This window comes from Zychaea mexicana, assembly GCF_025766255.1.
Source record: "Zychaea mexicana strain RSA 1403 chromosome Unknown BDB00scaffold_216, whole genome shotgun sequence".
NCBI lineage: Eukaryota > Fungi > Mucoromycota > Mucoromycetes > Mucorales > Lichtheimiaceae > Zychaea > Zychaea mexicana.
Genome location: NW_026516879.1, coordinates 25,373 through 43,121, shown reverse-complemented (window position 1 = coordinate 43,121; position 17,749 = coordinate 25,373). Strand labels below are relative to the sequence as shown.

Here is a 17,749-nt window from a genome sequence, read left to right as displayed (position 1 = left end):
CTTATTACTGTATCTCATTGGTTGATCTTCAGTAAACTTTATGTAATCAGCCTTTAGTGCATTAAGGATAGTAGAAAACGGGGAAGAGAAAGGAATAAACAAACTGGGTCGGTCTCAGTACTATATTTCTCAGTTACTACAGTAACCCTGTCATTGGTGTATAATTAATGACAGCTCACGGCTTTAAATTTTGCCCTGTGTAACGCGTTCGTATTTTGCAGCCTCTCGCTTTTTGCAGCCTAATCTCCCGAAATCCCATGGCTGCAAAAAACGGGGGTTGACTGTAAAGGTCTTAAGCGTCATATCAACGATCAATAAAAAAATAAGATGTCATATAGCCTAGTGCTGTGACATCTAGCCTTCATATCAAAAAGTTACTTTGGTGTTAGTGGTAGCTCAAGGCGCCATAATGTTCATTTACAGGCATGACAAAATCCCCCCTATGCCAAAGATCACGTTTGTGTTCACGTTCAAAATCTCAATGAACACTCAATGTTACTTTTGCTGCCCGTAAGTTATGTGCAAAATTACTATCATGGCGTGTCTTGGTGGCGTCTTTCATGCATGACAAGTTTTGTTTTTCTTACATACATTTCAATCGTTCCATGGGGTTTGTCTTTCTTCTTCCATTATATATAATTTTCAATCATCCCTCCATACTCAGCGAACAATTACCTATTACCTTTTCCTTCCATCCTCATAAGCTGTCTACATTCTCTTGACATCATGTTACAAGAGGGTAATGTAGAGAATACATAGGAGCTTCTCTTACGTGGCGCCTATTTCGTCAGCACTAAATATTCACATGTGCAGGACTATTTAAAAACAATGCATCCAGCAAAAGAGAGCAACCAAACCCAGCTGGGTGACTAATCAATGAAACAGTATATACAATAAACTAGTGTTGTCAATGGGCTAATCCGGTGAAGCTGTTGCCTAACAGCGCGTAAGCTTATCTCTACTCATCTTTTTTTCTTGCGTTGTTGCTATTGAAACTACATACTATATCATTATCCCGGAATATACACACCAATATCATTTCGCCTACAAAACACGACATAATAATAGACATACGCTTTTCTAAGTGTACGAAGACAAAATCATATGTACACGGAAAATATGATATTAAAAGTGCTGTTTTACTAATGCTAAATGTACGGATACAAGAGCTTTTTTTGCGAAGCCGAATTAGCTGTTGTGTGCTATGATTTTCATCGTCCTTTCGGCATCTTCTGCTGGAAGATGCACCGCATAAGAAGCGGCCCCCTTATTCAATTTGTGTTACCGATAATGATATGAGCACGGACCACGCAACGTTCCTCGTTTCTGCCATTGTTTATACACGAAGGATGCAAGTATCTCTGAGTCTCCACATCGCTGGATTACTTCTTGGGATTACTAAATTCTCTAGACTTGTTATGTGCGTATCCTATTCTACTACATACAGTAATACCTTTTTCTTTTCGGACTTTACACTGCATTTTACATGATATAGCATAATCCGTGCTTTCCTCTCTATAGAAAGGCATACCGTCATTTCAATTATATCGGTAATATCCTTTTCTTAAAGAAAAAGATTACAAAAGATAACACGAGACCGGTTGGTTGAAGGATAGTAATATACAACGAGGATACAAAAATATGGTGACCCGTATTTTTTCTTTGTAAAAAATAAACAGTTGCTTTACTGTATGTAGTGGTGCAAAAAAGAAAAAGAGATAGAATACCACTAAGCAGGTTTCACTACAACAGGTATAGAAATAAAAAGTTACAAAATAGAGTTACTCATGTAAAGAGAACAAGTGTGATGCGGAGTGTGTGTGTGTTGTTGTTTGGTTGTTTGTGTGTGTTGTTTGTTTGTTTGGCGTTGTTGGTTGTGGTGTGTGTGGTGTGTGTGTGGTGTGTGGCGTGTTGGTGTTTTGTGTGCGCGTTGTTCGCGTTGTGTGCGTTGCGTGTGCGTTGCGTGCTGTGTGCGTGAGTGTGTGCGTGTGGTTGTTCGCGTTGTGTGCGCGTTGCGTGCTGTGTGCGTGAGTGTGTGTGTGTGTGTGCGTGCGTTGCGCGCTGTTTATGACATTGCTAGATGTCGTTCGTTTTTGATTTTTTCAGGGTAGGAATGGTGAATGCGGGGGTATTTCGAGAGCTGATGGTGAATTAAGTGTAAAAACTGATTGTTTGGCATTCTTGGCCTGGGCACGTTGATGTTTTTGAATGCTTTGATAGTGCTCTTGGTGATTGCCTATTATAGACAATTGTGTATGTCAGTGGCTATAATATCAATGTTAAATTGACCTTGCAAAGTACATATAAGACAACATACCTTCACTTGTAATGTCAGCTTCATCAACGGGAAAAGCTGTGCCGAAATCATGTCTGCTTTTTGCGGGAGTTGGTATTCATTGCTAGACATCAAACGGCAGATGTATCCTTTCGGACAATCAAGCACTTGGGCTTGGACGCGTGTGCCTGAATTAGAAAGTATTAACGATCTGGCTGGATGATTAAGAAAATTTGTAGAATTGACAACTTACTGTTTGCATTCAGAGCACTTATTCTCAACGTACGGGCAAGCGATTCTGCATGGTTACCCTTCGTGAGTGCTCGATGAAGAATGTCCTTCATGACCTTTGGGACATGCAGTTGTCGCTCCACGATTTCCTTTTTAGAAATGCCACCAACATCATCTTTACCGCATTCACCAACGGCGAAATCAAGACCGTCGTTTATAACGAGGAAGTCTGGTCTGATCGACGACGTTTGTTCTTCAAGTGGTTTCTTGCCGCTGACTTTTCTGTCACTGTTGACGCGTACTAATGTTGATTGGCATGTACGATCACTATTAATTTGTATAAGCCATCCTGATTAGTGTAATGTAAAGAAACGAAAAACATATTCACGATTGTTTATCATTTCACTAAAGAAAATCATCGCAACTTGGCCCTTCCTCGTGTTAAAAGTATACAAACGGTAAGATATTACGCTACTAAGTATTGAGCAATACTTTTAAACCCGCATGAAAATAAGGGCCATGCTGCGATAATCAATCTGTAGTAAAATGAGAGAAGTCGAATGGTGAACCAAAAATTGATACTTTACCGGGCTACCACACCCAAGGAGGATGTTTACTAGTTGAAGTTTTTCATCTAAACTAAGGTCAACAAAATATTCAAGGTTTATAAAAATTCCTCATGTTTACAAAATTATTATATTTTTTAAAATTGAATATAAAAAAAATTGAATTTTAATTAAATATAAAAATATATTACAATGGATAACCAACAAATAGATGAAAAGATTAATAATGAAGTTAACAAAATTATTGTTAATAAGTGGGAATTTTTGGAATATAACTGGCCAATTGTTAATTATAATTACAAGCATCGTACAGAATTAAAACATATTAAAGGTATTGATGATATTAAAAAGATTTTAGTAGATAAACTTGGTCATATAGCTGTTTTTTTCTTTTTGGTTGTTTTATATACTAGCTGTGAATATCCTGGCCCTTATTTTGAAGTTGAAAAAGGTTTATTTTTATTATATCATTTAGTTTCTGGTGTTTCTGGTATTGAAATTAATAAGTTTATCCCGCAAACATCATTTCACAAATACTATAAAAAGTTTTGGATGAATGAAGATAGCTATAAAAGGTTAAATAAAATTGTTAATGATTCTATGGAGAATATGTTTTCTTCTTTAACTTTAAGAATTTTATCTTCTTATAAATATAATCCACCACTTTTTAAACACATAACTTTTATAATAGATGGTCATGATTCAAGAATTAACTATGTTAATACTGATATAAAACATGAAAGATTATGGTCATATAAATTTAAAAAAAATGGAGTTCGTACACAAATTGTTAGCGATATTAATGATATGATTTTATATGCTTCCAAAAGCGATTATTGTTCTGATAGTTCTGACGGAAGTATGTTTTTGAACATGAAATTATATAAAAAAATATCTAAACAAGATGTATTGGCAACAGATGGTGGTTATACTTTATTTGTTAATCAGCTTATAGAACTTGGTGCGGAAAAAGGATATGATTTATCTTTAAATAATTTTGTTTATCCTATACGCAAAGAAAAGAATGTAGATTTAACAGCAGAAGAAAGGCATTATAATGATGTTTTTGGTAGCTTCCGTTCAAAAATAGAAGACCAATTTGCTGCAATAGGTAATAAATTTTATAGATTTAATAATAATAAATCTATTGTTAAGATGGATAACATAAAGTTTTATAATCTTCAATTCGTGTTGCTTGTTTATTAAAAAATATAAAAATATTTCGTGAAAAGTTTAATATTAATACACAAGCACATCATAAATTGTGGGAATCAGATAATTTTGAATTTCCACATCATAGAATCTAAAAATAATAAATATTATCAAAAATCACGAAGCTAAATTAATAGATATAGTTATTAGTAATTCATCTGAGGCAAAAAATAAATTAGATGAAATGGTTAAATTACAGGAACAGTTTTTAAATAATTTAAGTATAGATAATACTGATATGATTATTGATAATGAATACAGTGATGAAAATGATAATAATAAAGATGTTTCCAGCGAAGAAGATGTACCTAAATTCAATGAGAAGAAAAGAAAAAGAAAAGGTAAAGGCAAAGGAACATTAATGGATATAAATAAAATTAGAAATAATTCAACTTCTAATATTTCTTATGAAATAGAATCCATAATAAATCATAAATTTGAAAATGATTCCTATATATTCCTAATTAAATGGAAAGGTTATAATGAATCCCAAAATAGCTGGATATCAATGAAAGATTTTAATGAAACCAATATGTTAAATAACTATATGAAAGTTAATAAGTTAACTTAGATAACTCGATACTCTACCCTTCCTAATAAAATATCATAAGTATGTATAGTTATTTTATTTTATGTAAGATATATTATTTGAGTGTGTATAGTGGATAACGTTGGTTCCTATTATTGTAATAATCCTTTAAGTACATTTGCTAGGTTAAAACTTCCACTGTTGCATATATATATTTTTCTAGTTTTTCTTTTTTTTTTCTTTTATTATTAGTTTTATGTATAAAATCACCATCATTAACAATTATGCATGGTAAATTAGGATTTTCTATTTTTTTTGTAGATTTTTTATTTTTTTTCTTTGGAACATGAAGTTTACTATGTATAGTACAAAGGTATCAGGTTTATCTCCATTAAGATTAGTATTAACTTTTCTGTGACACATATGGCCATTTTTCTTACCTCTTTTATGTATGTAAGTGCACACATTATGCTTGTATTAACATACCAAAAATAATTATCTTTAACTTTATTAATTTCTTCATTAATTTTTTTATTCATAATCATCTTCTTACTTTCAATATCTTTAACTAACATTTCATTTTCAAAATAATTATGCATAACTTGCTCCATTAAATCTTTAATAGAACAAATCATACTATTCTTATTAATAAGAAGCTCAGTATTTAATATAACCATTTGAATTTTTTATGCCAAGTAATATTGGAGGTATTTATTTTTATATTAAAAAAAAATTCAGTTTTTTTTTTAAATAAAATTTAACAGTATGTACGATTTCAAACTCGAGAATAAAAAAAATTGTCAGTTAAGAAAAATTTAAAGAAAATTTATTAACATTGTGTTAATGTTTATTCCTCCAAGCCTTGAAAGCAACGGTCAAGGTTGCCCCAGCAGCACACAACGAAATCTTGTTCGGAACCGTTGGCAATCATTTCGATAATGGTTCCATGTCGATACAGATCCAGAAAGTCAAGAAGCGATTGCTGGATCCAGTATTGTTGTGCTTGAACGTCAGGGTCAAAGAAGCCAAAAGAAGTGATTGCCTTCCAAATGCATTTGACATATTCGTCCTCTTTGGTGTCATCGTTCTCTTCCAGTGGTTGTAACGCCATTTCACACTGCTCAAAGACTTCTTGAACAGAATCGTCCAACGAAGGGAAAACATCCCCTCCTACTGTTTCTATTTCTGCAAGCTCTTGCTTTGTTAGCAAGTCTTGCCAGCAATCATCCTTGGGATCGATTATGAATGAGTGGACGGTACTGTACATTATTCACATTTGCAAACCATTGTAAGTGTTTAATGTGGTGGGTAGTAAAAAATTTGGATGTCAAAATCTTTAGACTTACTGCTCATAATCGCACTCCATTCCGTATTGAAACATATTATCTTCCAGGTAGACTTTGGCACCGTCTTCCTTGGTGCGCAGCAACCACTTTTTCTCTTCTTCCATGCCTTCGTAATCTTTTTTGAAGCGGTCTTTTGCTTCGGCCGTCAATTCCCACGAGCTACTTTTCGATGTCTGTGTTGATGTCGTGGGTCTGCTTCTTTTCGACGAGCACTGTTCCTTTTTTTTGTTCTGTATCTGTGTTTTGATGTCGTCCCAGTCGATATTTTTCTATTTTAAATAAATCAGTAAGAGGTTGCATTTGATAAGTTTCGTGTCACTCACATCTACTATGTTGTCGACGTTCAACTGCTTCGCTACAATTTGATATCGCTTAATCCAGATACGCTTAATATCTGCGCGCAAATCAGTGTTTGCAGCTACTTCGTTACAGCGTGTGTAGAGAAAATCTCGCAAAGAGGGTTCCTTTTCCGAGGCCATGCAGATTTTGACATATGTTTCGATTGCTAAGTGCACAGCAAAGTACTTATTCTGCCCCAAATTTAACTTTGAAAGTCAGTTGGGAGAGAGTGTAAAGACAGTTGAAAAAAACATTAAAGTGTACTTGTCATCTTGTTTCCTAAGAGAATTGTATATTTCAACCATATGAAAGGTAAGTAAAGAGAGAACGGGAGGGGCAAGATCTTACCACTACAAGAGGAGGTAAAAAACAAACCACTTTTCATATAAGAAATAAACTTGGTTGTTATTATTACTTCTTTACAACTTCCTTTTTCACCTCCATTTTTGTTTTTCTTATTGTAGTAGTAAGATCTTGCCCCTCCCGTTCTCTCTTTACTTACCTTTCATATGGTTGAAATATACAATTCTCTTAGGAAACAAGATGACAAGTACACTTTAATGTTTTTTTCAACTGTCTTTACACTCTCTCCCAACTGACTTTCAAAGTTAAATTTGGGGCAGAATAAGTACTTTGATAAACAACAGAGCATCCCAGCTTCATTTCACTTCGCATGTTCCTTGAAAATTACCATATCCTGTCTCCATCGACCACGGCATCAGGGTGATTTACAAATTATCGATACTTGAACATAGTAACAAGCGCTCTAACTACATACCTTGGATACAACCTTTAAATAATCACGCTAACGCCAATGCATTACAGTATCTTTCCTGGTATATGGCACTAGATCACCGTTTTTTTATACTTGAAACACATCCTCATTTTTTACAGCAATAAATCTTCGGCAATATCATAGCTTCACCTTTTTTGCCTCGATCGATTGCTACAACTAGCACAACCATACATTATATCCCACCAATGCTTGTGCTCCGTTTGCCTTGTCGTGTATTATGGGGGCCCCGGTGCCGAGGACTTGCTCCCCGCTTCGACCCTCATTGACCCTCAGGATAATAAAGATATCGGATCTGTTCATCTTTGACGACACACATGGTTTTCTACCATAAGACAGTCCGATTTCATCTACTCGCCACTCGCTGTTTTTCGAAGCTGTACAGCTTGGCCTCATCATACTCAAATACTTTTCTAGTTGACTTTGGCCTGCCTGCATCGGACCCGTTGGATCAACAGTATCGATAGCTCGCTACCACTGAGCATGATAATATTCTGCGCCTTCTCTTAATCATTCATTTCACCGATAAAGACTCACCACTCGTACTTTTCGTCGTCTCTTTTCACCATCACACTACCCGACAATCCACTGCTAGACGTTGGTGTCAGCCTTGGCATAGTACGATGTATCATCCCGCCCGCAATAATATATGATATCTAATACTTCACCGCACGCTCTCTGGGGCTGGTCTTTTATGCCGAGCCAGATCCCAACCTCCTTCTCCATTTGTTTATAGATTTGAACTGGCCCAGTACCGCTGCTGTAACGGGCCATGTCCTCCTGACATGCTGACGTGTCCACTGGTTCTGAAGTTTTGATTGTGTTCTATACTGCACCCATTCTCTACTATGACCTATTGGTATCAAAGCTGCTTGCTTAGCTTGGCCACACCGAGGTTGCTCGTGCCATAGGCTAATAGACCCACATCTACGCCTCAATCTCTTCATTATGTTGTATACACTCCCTTTTCTCTCATCTGCAACACACCACTGCTTTATACGTGTGACCTAGTTTGATGTTTTTTAGCCTACAGCTTTATGCAAAAAATAAAAATAGGCTTCCGACCACGCGGTGGATCAGTAATGGGGCGTTCTGTACGTGGAAAGAATTTCTAACAAAAAGAGAAGGGATTCAATCGTGTGCGAACGGATTAATCTTCGATGTAAAAGCTGTCTAGAAATTGAGATATGCGATCTTTAAAACGATCGACTGTGGTGTATTTACGGTGAAGAAGAACGTACGGAGAAGAAGGGGATTGTTGGATGGTGTTTAGAGATAAAATCATGCGCTGAGAATGTTTCAGCAAACGGCGGGCACGATGTTCTTGCGACTTTGTGATGAAAGGCAAGTTCGCTTAGACGCCGGCACTGTGTGTGGGAGGAGGTGGTGATGGGGAGGTTGTTTGTACAGCCTTGCTGATAGTCCGTGCTGATGGCTGTGGGGATGGTGGAGTAGATTGAGGTTAACACTGTATGGAATGTTGTTGAGCGCGACTCCGGGTTTAAGTTATTACGACGTCGCAATACATCTATTCGTCTTCAAGCCTAATCATTGCTTAGTTGAACTTTCTGAAATATTTTTTTAGACACCAGTATAGGAAAGTTTACTCTAATATTTTCACCACCAGCAGCATACAGAGCGCGTGCAGCTTCGTTTCTCTGGGTGCGATTTTGGGGTTACAACGTCTATATCGTGACGATTGTGCGCAGCAGATCTGCGTTCTTCGCTATTCAAGCGTCGGCGCCTAATCATTTGATATTAGACGAAAAGAAAAAAACAATTTATTCAACTGTCAACTGCATCCGTCAACGCTAGAAACACATCTTCATTTAAGGATCGAGACAGTTTTGTTTGAGATTGAGATCTAAGAAAACCCTAGCACGACAGTGAAACAGTAGCAAAGGAAACCGCCAGGTAGACGTTCTACCGGTTGCCATGGCAAAGAAGCGTGACCAGATACAGATAGCACGTATTTGTATGCAATAGGGCATTTCACGCTCCTACTGACGTTGTCGCTGAGGGTGTTCTTAAAAAGGGCGCAGACAGGGTCCTGATTTAGAAGTAGGGTATTACCAAAACTGTGGTGGTCCGTACGGACATTTTGAGACCAATCTTGCAGGCGTTCGGACTATGCTATCACTATTTTCGCCATATATACCTCAAAGAAGTAGCAAAAACGTTTATTTCAGTGAGATTTATTTGTACTACTGGTACTGCAATTATAATGTACTATAGACAGGTACAGAAAAAATGATATAACTTTTCTGATTTTTGCCGTTGCATGAATGTGAGATAGCAATTTTCCTTTTCGAGTTCGGACCGTGGCGTCGTCTCAACAATAATTTGTTGAGACGACGATTCGCTCAATTTGGAAGCTTCGACCCACCTTCATATGGAAACAATCTTGCGGCATTTTAAAATTATTTCTATTCGTGGGTGCGGTGAACGGCCGTTCGCCCTTTTTGAGAACACCTTAACTTCGTACAGAACGCCCTATAAAAAAAGTATCAAAGGCTGCGCATTGCCTTTTTGAGTAAATATCGTGCCTTTAACTTGATTTTTCAGATTCGGTTTCCTGCCCTTCCAATCCACCTTTACAGAAACCTCATAATAAGGATACTTTCGTTGTTAAGGCAACCATTATTCCCATGGCAACATCTACTAGCACTGATTGCGAACTTAACGCGCAGCAATGTATGTTGAAACAGTTTCCAAATAAAATCTTTACTAATCGTACTCTGTGCACTTAGCAATCGAAACATATGTCAAAATCTGCATGGCCTCGGAAAAGGAACCCTCTTTGCGAGATTTTCTCTACACACGCTGTAACGAAGTAGCTGCAAACACTGATTTGCGCGCAGATATTAAGCGTATCTGGATTAAGCGATATCAAATTGTAGCGAAGCAGTTGAACGTCGACAACATAGTAGATGTGAGTGACACGAAACTTATCAAATGCAACCTCTTACTGATTTATTTAAAATAGAAAAATATCGACTGGGACGACATCAAAACACAGATACAGAACAAAAAAAAGGAACAGTGCTCGTCGAAAAGAAGCAGACCCACGACATCAACACAGACATCGAAAAGTAGCTCGTGGGAATTGACGGCCGAAGCAAAAGACCGCTTCAAAAAAGATTACGAAGGCATGGAAGAAGAGAAAAAGTGGTTGCTGCGCACCAAGGAAGACGGTGCCAAAGTCTACCTGGAAGATAATATGTTTCAATACGGAATGGAGTGCGATTATGAGCAGTAAGTCTAAAGATTTTGACATCCAAATTTTTTACTACCCACCACATTAAACACTTACAATGGTTTGCAAATGTGAATAATGTACAGTACCGTCCACTCATTCATAATCGATCCCAAGGATGATTGCTGGCAAGACTTGCTAACAAAGCAAGAGCTTGCAGAAATAGAAACAGTAGGAGGGGATGTTTTCCCTTCGTTGGACGATTCTGTTCAAGAAGTCTTTGAGCAGTGTGAAATGGCGTTACAACCACTGGAAGAGAACGACGACACCAAAGAGGACGAATATGTCAAATGCATTTGGAAGGCAATCACTTCTTTTGGCTTCTTTGACCCTGACGTTCAAGCACAACAATACTGGATCCAGCAATCGCTTCTTGACTTTCTGGATCTGTATCGACATGGAACCATTATCGAAATGATTGCCAACGGTTCCGAACAAGATTTCGTTGTGCACTACTGGGGCAACCTTGACCGTTGCTTTCAAGGCTTGGAGGAATAAACATTAACACAATGTTAATAAATTTTCTTTAAATTTTTTCTTAACTGACAATTTTTTTATTCTCGGAGTTTGAAATCGTACATACTGTTAAATTTTATTTAAAAAAAAAACTGAATTTTTTTTTAATATAAAAATAAATACCTCCAATATTACTTGGCATAAAAAATTCAAATGGTTATATTAAATACTGAGCTTCTTATTAATAAGAATAGTATGATTTGTTCTATTAAAGATTTAATGGAGCAAGTTATGCATAATTATTTTGAAAATGAAATGTTAGTTAAAGATATTGAAAGTAAGAAGATGATTATGAATAAAAAAATTAATGAAGAAATTAATAAAGTTAAAGATAATTATTTTTGGTATGTTAATACAAGCAATAATGTGTGCACTTACATACATAAAAGAGGTAAGAAAAATGGCCATATGTGTCACAGAAAAGTTAATACTAATCTTAATGGAGATAAACCTGATCACCTTTGTACTATACATAGTAAACTTCATGTTCCAAAGAAAAAAAATAAAAAATCTACAAAAAAAATAGAAAATCCTAATTTACCATGCATAATTGTTAATGATGGTGATTTTATACATAAAACTAATAATAAAAGAAAAAAAAAAGAAAAACTAGAAAAATATATATATGCAACAGTGGAAGTTTTAACCTAGCAAGTGTACTTAAAGGATTATTACAATAATAGGAACCAACGTTATCTACTATACACACTCAAATAATATATCTTACATAAAATAAAATAACTATACATACTTATGATATTTTATTAGGAAGGGTAGAGTATCGAGTTATCTAAGTTAACTTATTAACTTTCATATAGTTATTTAACATATTGGTTTCATTAAAATCTTTCATTGATATCCAGCTATTTTGGGATTCATTATAACCTTTCCATTTAATTAGGAATATATAGGAATCATTTTCAAATTTATGATTTATTATGGATTCTATTTCATAAGAAATATTAGAAGTTGAATTATTTCTAATTTTATTTATATCCATTAATGTTCCTTTGCCTTTACCTTTTCTTTTTCTTTTCTTCTCATTGAATTTAGGTACATCTTCTTCGCTGGAAACATCTTTATTATTATCATTTTCATCACTGTATTCATTATCAATAATCATATCAGTATTATCTATACTTAAATTATATAAAAACTGTTCCTATAATTTAACCATTTCATCTAATTTATTTTTTGCCTCAGATGAATTACTAATAACTATATCTATTAATTTAGCTTCGTGTGGAAATTCAAAATTATCTGATTCCCACAATTTATGATGTGCTTGTGTATTAATATTAAACTTTTCACGAAATATTTTTATATTTTTTAATAAACAAGCAACACGAAATTGAAGATTATAAAACTTTATGTTATCCATCTTAACAATAGATTTATTATTATTAAATCTATAAAATTTATTACCTATTGCAGCAAATTGGTCTTCTATTTTTGAACGGAAGCTACCAAAAACATCATTATAATGCCTTTCTTCTGCTGTTAAATCTACATTCTTTTCTTTGCGTATAGGATAAACAAAATTATTTAAAGATAAATCATATCCTTTTTCCGCACCAAGTTCTATAAGCTGATTAACAAATAAAGTATAACCACCATCTGTTGCCAATACATCTTGTTTAGATATTTTTTTATATAATTTCATGTTCAAAAACATACTTCCGTCAGAACTATCAGAACAATAATCGCTTTTGGAAGCATATAAAATCATATCATTAATATCGCTAACAATTTGTGTACGAACTCCATTTTTTTTAAATTTATATAACCATAATCTTTCATGTTTTATATCAGTATTAACATAGTTAATTCTTGAATCATAACCATCTATTATAAAAGTTATGTGTTTAAAAAGTGGTGGATTATATTTATAAGAAGATAAAATTCTTAAAGTTAAAGAAGAAAACATATTCTCCATAGAATCATTAACAATTTTATTTAACCTTTTATAGCTATCTTCATTCATCCAAAACGTTTTATAGTATTTGTGAAATGATGTTTGCGGGATAAACTTATTAATTTCAATACTAGAAACACTAGAAACTAAATGATATAATAAAAATAAACCTTTTTCAACTTCAAAATAAGGGCCAGGATATTCACAGCTAGTATATAAAACAACCAAAAAGAAAAAAACAGCTATATGACCAAGTTTATCTACTAAAATCTTTTTAATATCATCAATACCTTTAATATGTTTTAATTCTATACGATGCTTGTAATTATAATTAACAATTGGCCAGTTATATTCCAAAAATTCCCATTTATTAACAATAATTTTGTTAACTTCATTATTAATCTTTTCATCTATTTGTTGGTTATCCATTGTAATATATTTTTATATTTAATTAAAATTCCATTTTTTTTATATTCAATTTTAAAAAATATAATAATTTTGTAAACATGAGGAATTTTTATAAACCTTGAATATTTTGTTGACCTTAGTTTAGATGAAAAACTTCAACTAGTAAACATCCTCCTTGGGTGTGGTAGCCCGGTAAAGTATCAATTTTTGGTTCACCATTCGACTTCTCTCATTTTACTACAGTCGACCCCCGTTAACGTCAACCCTCAGGGTACCTGCAAAAGTGTTGACTATATCGAGGGTTGACGACTACCGGGAGTAGCGAGATTAGGCAAAATGTTTATCCTTGCAGACACTAAATGAATCACCGCTTCCCGCCATTATAAATAACTTATGAGCGCGATTCGTATCTCTTTTCTCTCACAGATAGTGAGATTGTTCAAACAGTGACGGCAGTTGCTGAAGATGATGACACCACAGATGTTGACGAAGAGCCAGTTCTGCAAAAAAGAAGAGTATTTACTGCTAAAGACAAAGTTACCAACATCAACACATTTCTCGATATTGTAAATGAAGAGCAAGATCTACATGATACCGTTGTGAATGCTTCTAAGCAAGCCTCTTTGACAAATTATTTTGTACCACAGTCCCAGTTAATGTAATCTAATTGGACAAGTTTCACCCTCGATAACTAGTCAACCCTCCTGAAGGTGTTGAAGTTGACCTTATGTAGAAGTTGAAGTTTTTCACTGCTAAATTTGAAAGGGTACCAGCGAATCAGTTGACGCTATCGGGGGTTGACGTTATTGGGGTGGACGTTAACGGGGGTCGACTGTACAGATTGATTATCGCAGCATGGCCCTTATTTTCATGCAGGTTTAAAAGTATTGCTCAATACTTAGTAGCGTAATATCTTACCGTTTGTATACTTTTAACACGAGGAAGGGCCAAGTTGCGATGATTTTCTTTAGTGAAATGATAAACAATCGTGAATATGTTTTTCGTTTCTTTACATTACACTAATCAGGATGGCTTATACAAATTAATAGTGATCGTACATGCCAATCAACATTAGTACGCGTCAACAGTGACAGAAAAGTCAGCGGCAAGAAACCACTTGAAGAACAAACGTCGTCGATCAGACCAGACTTCCTCGTTATAAACGACGGTCTTGATTTCGCCGTTAGTGAATGCGGTAAAGATGATGTTGGTGGCATTTCTAAAAAGGAAATCGTGGAGCGACAACTGCATGTCCCAAAGGTCATGAAGGACATTCTTCATCGAGCACTCACGAAGGGTAACCATGCAGAATCGCTTGCCCGTACGTTGAGAATAAGTGCTCTGAATGCAAACAGTAAGTTGTCAATTCTACAAATTTTCTTAATCATCCAGCCAGATCGTTAATACTTTCTAATTCAGGCACACGCGTCCAAGCCCAAGTGCTTGATTGTCCGAAAGGATACATCTGCCGTTTGATGTCTAGCAATGAATACCAACTCCCGCAAAAAGCAGACATGATTTCGGCACAGCTTTTCCCGTTGATGAAGCTGACATTACAAGTGAAGGTATGTTGTCTTACAGTGAACCCCCGCTTTTTGCAACAGCGGGAATACCGTCAAAAAAGTTGCAAAATCTGAGGAACTGCAAAATGTGAATATGTTACACAAGTGGGATCGATAAGCTGGCAATCACATCTTTCCTTATTTAGTTTAAAAGCTCTTAAATAATAGAATAAAATAGTGTATCTCTTTTGTCACTGGTTTCGAGTCTCACTGTCTCTGAAGTTTGAGATTAATATACAATATATAAGGCTGAAGCAGGAAATTGCAGGTCCCGATTTCCAAGTTGCAATCTGCAAAAACCGAGGAATCTGCAATTTTACTAAGTGTTGAGCGGGAATCTGCTCAAAAAAGTTGCAATAAGTGGGGATCTGCAATAAACGGGGGTGCAAAAAGCGGGGGTTCACTGTATATGTACTTTGCAAGGTCAATTTAACATTGATATTATAGCCACTGACATACACAATTGTCTATAATAGGCAATCACCAAGAGCACTATCAAAGCATTCAAGAAACATCAACGTGCCCAGGCCAAGAATGCCAAACAATCAGTTTTTACACTTAATTCACCATCAGCTCTCGAAATACCCCCTGCATTCACCATTCCTACCCTGAAAAAATCAAAAACGAACAACATCTAGCAATGTCATAAACAGCGCGCAATGCACGCACACACACACACACACTCACGCACACAGCACGCAACGCACACGCAACGCACACAACGCGAACAACGCACACGCACACACTCATGCACACAGCACGCAACGCACACGCAACGCACACAACGCGAACAACGCGCACAAAACACAACACGCACACAACGCGAACAACGCACACGCACACACTCACGCACACAGCACGCAACGCACACGCAACGCACACAACGCGAACAACGCACACACACACACTCACGCACACAGCACGCAACGCACACGCAACGCACACAACGCGAACAACGCGCACAAAACACAACACGCACACAACGCGAACAACGCACACGCACACACTCACGCACACAGCACGCAACGCACACACAACGCACACACACACACACACACACACACAACAACGCAAACAACAACAACACACACACACTCCGCATCACACTTGTTCTCTTTACATGAGTAACTCTATTTTGTAACTTTTTATTTCTATACCTGTTGTAGTGAAACATGCTTAGTGGTATTCTATCTCTTTTTCTTTTTTGCACCACTACATACAGTAAAGCAACTGTTTATTTTTTACAAAGAAAAAATACGGGTCACCATATTTTTGTATCCTCGTTGTATATTACTATCCTTCAACCAACCGGTCTCGTGTTATCTTTTGTAATCTTTTTCTTTAAGAAAAGGATATTACCGATATAATTGAAATGACGGTATGCCTTTCTATAGAGAGGAAAGCACGGATTATGCGATATCATGTAAAATGCAGTGTAAAGTCCGAAACGAAAAAGGTATTACTGTATGTAGTAGAATAGGATACGCACATAACAAGTCTTGAGAGTTTAGTAATCCCAAGAAGTAATCCAGCGATGTGGAGACTCAGAGATACTTGCATCCTTCGTGTATAAACAATGGCAGAAACGAGGAACGTTGCGTGGTCCGTGCTCATATCATTATCGGTAACAAAAATTGAACAAGGGGGCCGCTTCTTATGCAGTGCATCTTCCAGCGGAAGATGCCGAAAGGACGATGAAAATCATAGCACACAACAGCTAATTCGGCTTCGCAAAAAAAGCTCTTGTATCCATACATTTAGCATTAGTAAAACAGCACTTTTAATATCATATTTTCCGTGTACATATGATTTTGTCTTCGTACACTTAGAAAAGCGTATGTCTATTATTATGTCGTGTTTTGTAGGCGAAATGATATTGGTGTGTATATTCCGGGATAATGATATAGTATGTAGTTTCAATAGCAACAACGCAAGAAAAAAAGATGAGTAGAGATAAGCTTACGCGTTGTTAGGCAACAGCTTCACCGGATTAGCCCATTGACAACACTAGTTTATTGTATATACTGTTTCATTGATTAGTCACCCAGCTGGGTTTGGTTGCTCTTTTTTGCTGGATGCATTGTTTTTAAATAGTCCTGCACATGTGAATATTTAGTGCTGACGAAATAGGCTCCACGTAAGAGAAGCTCCTATGTATTCTCTACATTACCCTCTTGTAACATGATGTCAAGAGAATGTAGACAGCTTATGAGGATGGAAGGAAAAGGTAATAGGTAATTGTTCGCTGAGTATGGAGGGATGATTGAAAATTATATATAATGGAAGAAGAAAGACAAACCCCATGGAACGATTGAAATGTATGTAAGAAAAACAAAACTTGTCATGCATGAAAGACGCCACCAAGACACGCCATGATAGTAATTTTGCACATAACTTACGGGCAGTAAAAGTAACATTGAGTGTTCATTGAGATTTTGAACGTGAACACAAACGTGATCTTTGGCATAGGGGGGATTTTGTCATGCCTGTAAATGAACATTATGGCGCCTTGAGCTACCACTAACACCAAAGTAACTTTTTGATATGAAGGCTAGATGTCACAGCACTAGGCTATATAACATCTTATTTTTTTATTGATTGTTGATATGACGCTTAAGACCTTTACAGTCAACCCCCGTTTTTTGCAGCCATGGGATTTCGGGAGATTAGGCTGCAAAAAGCGAGAGGCTGCAAAATACGAACGCGTTACACAGGGCAAAATTTAAAGCCGTGAGCTGTCATTAATTATACACCAATGACAGGGTTACTGTAGTAACTGAGAAATATAGTACTGAGACCGA

At 36.0% G+C, this 17,749-nt stretch overlaps 3 protein-coding genes across 3 annotated transcripts; 2 read left to right on the top strand and 1 right to left on the bottom strand.

The window, feature by feature from the left end:
* Positions 1 to 5,660: 5,660 nt before the first annotated feature.
* BDB00DRAFT_880125 (uncharacterized protein) lies at positions 5,661 to 6,638 on the bottom strand (the record flags this gene model as incomplete). The annotated part of the gene is made up of 3 exons (XM_053127958.1): positions 5,661 to 6,072; positions 6,160 to 6,428; positions 6,483 to 6,638. The coding sequence occupies 3 exons, from the start codon at positions 6,636 to 6,638 to the stop codon at positions 5,661 to 5,663; spliced, it is 837 nt and encodes a 278-aa protein (XP_052972435.1).
* Positions 6,639 to 9,939: 3,301 nt separating this feature from the next.
* BDB00DRAFT_880124 (uncharacterized protein) lies at positions 9,940 to 11,045 on the top strand (the record flags this gene model as incomplete). The annotated part of the gene is made up of 4 exons (XM_053127957.1): positions 9,940 to 9,985; positions 10,042 to 10,223; positions 10,278 to 10,546; positions 10,634 to 11,045. 4 exons carry the CDS (start codon positions 9,940 to 9,942, stop codon positions 11,043 to 11,045), a joined length of 909 nt encoding a protein of 302 aa, XP_052972434.1.
* Positions 11,046 to 14,361: 3,316 nt separating this feature from the next.
* Positions 14,362 to 15,586, top strand: BDB00DRAFT_880123 (uncharacterized protein; the record flags this gene model as incomplete). Its single annotated transcript, XM_053127956.1, has 4 exons — positions 14,362 to 14,374; positions 14,462 to 14,707; positions 14,806 to 14,951; positions 15,425 to 15,586. 4 exons carry the CDS (start codon positions 14,362 to 14,364, stop codon positions 15,584 to 15,586), a joined length of 567 nt encoding a protein of 188 aa, XP_052972433.1.
* Positions 15,587 to 17,749: the final 2,163 nt, after the last annotated feature.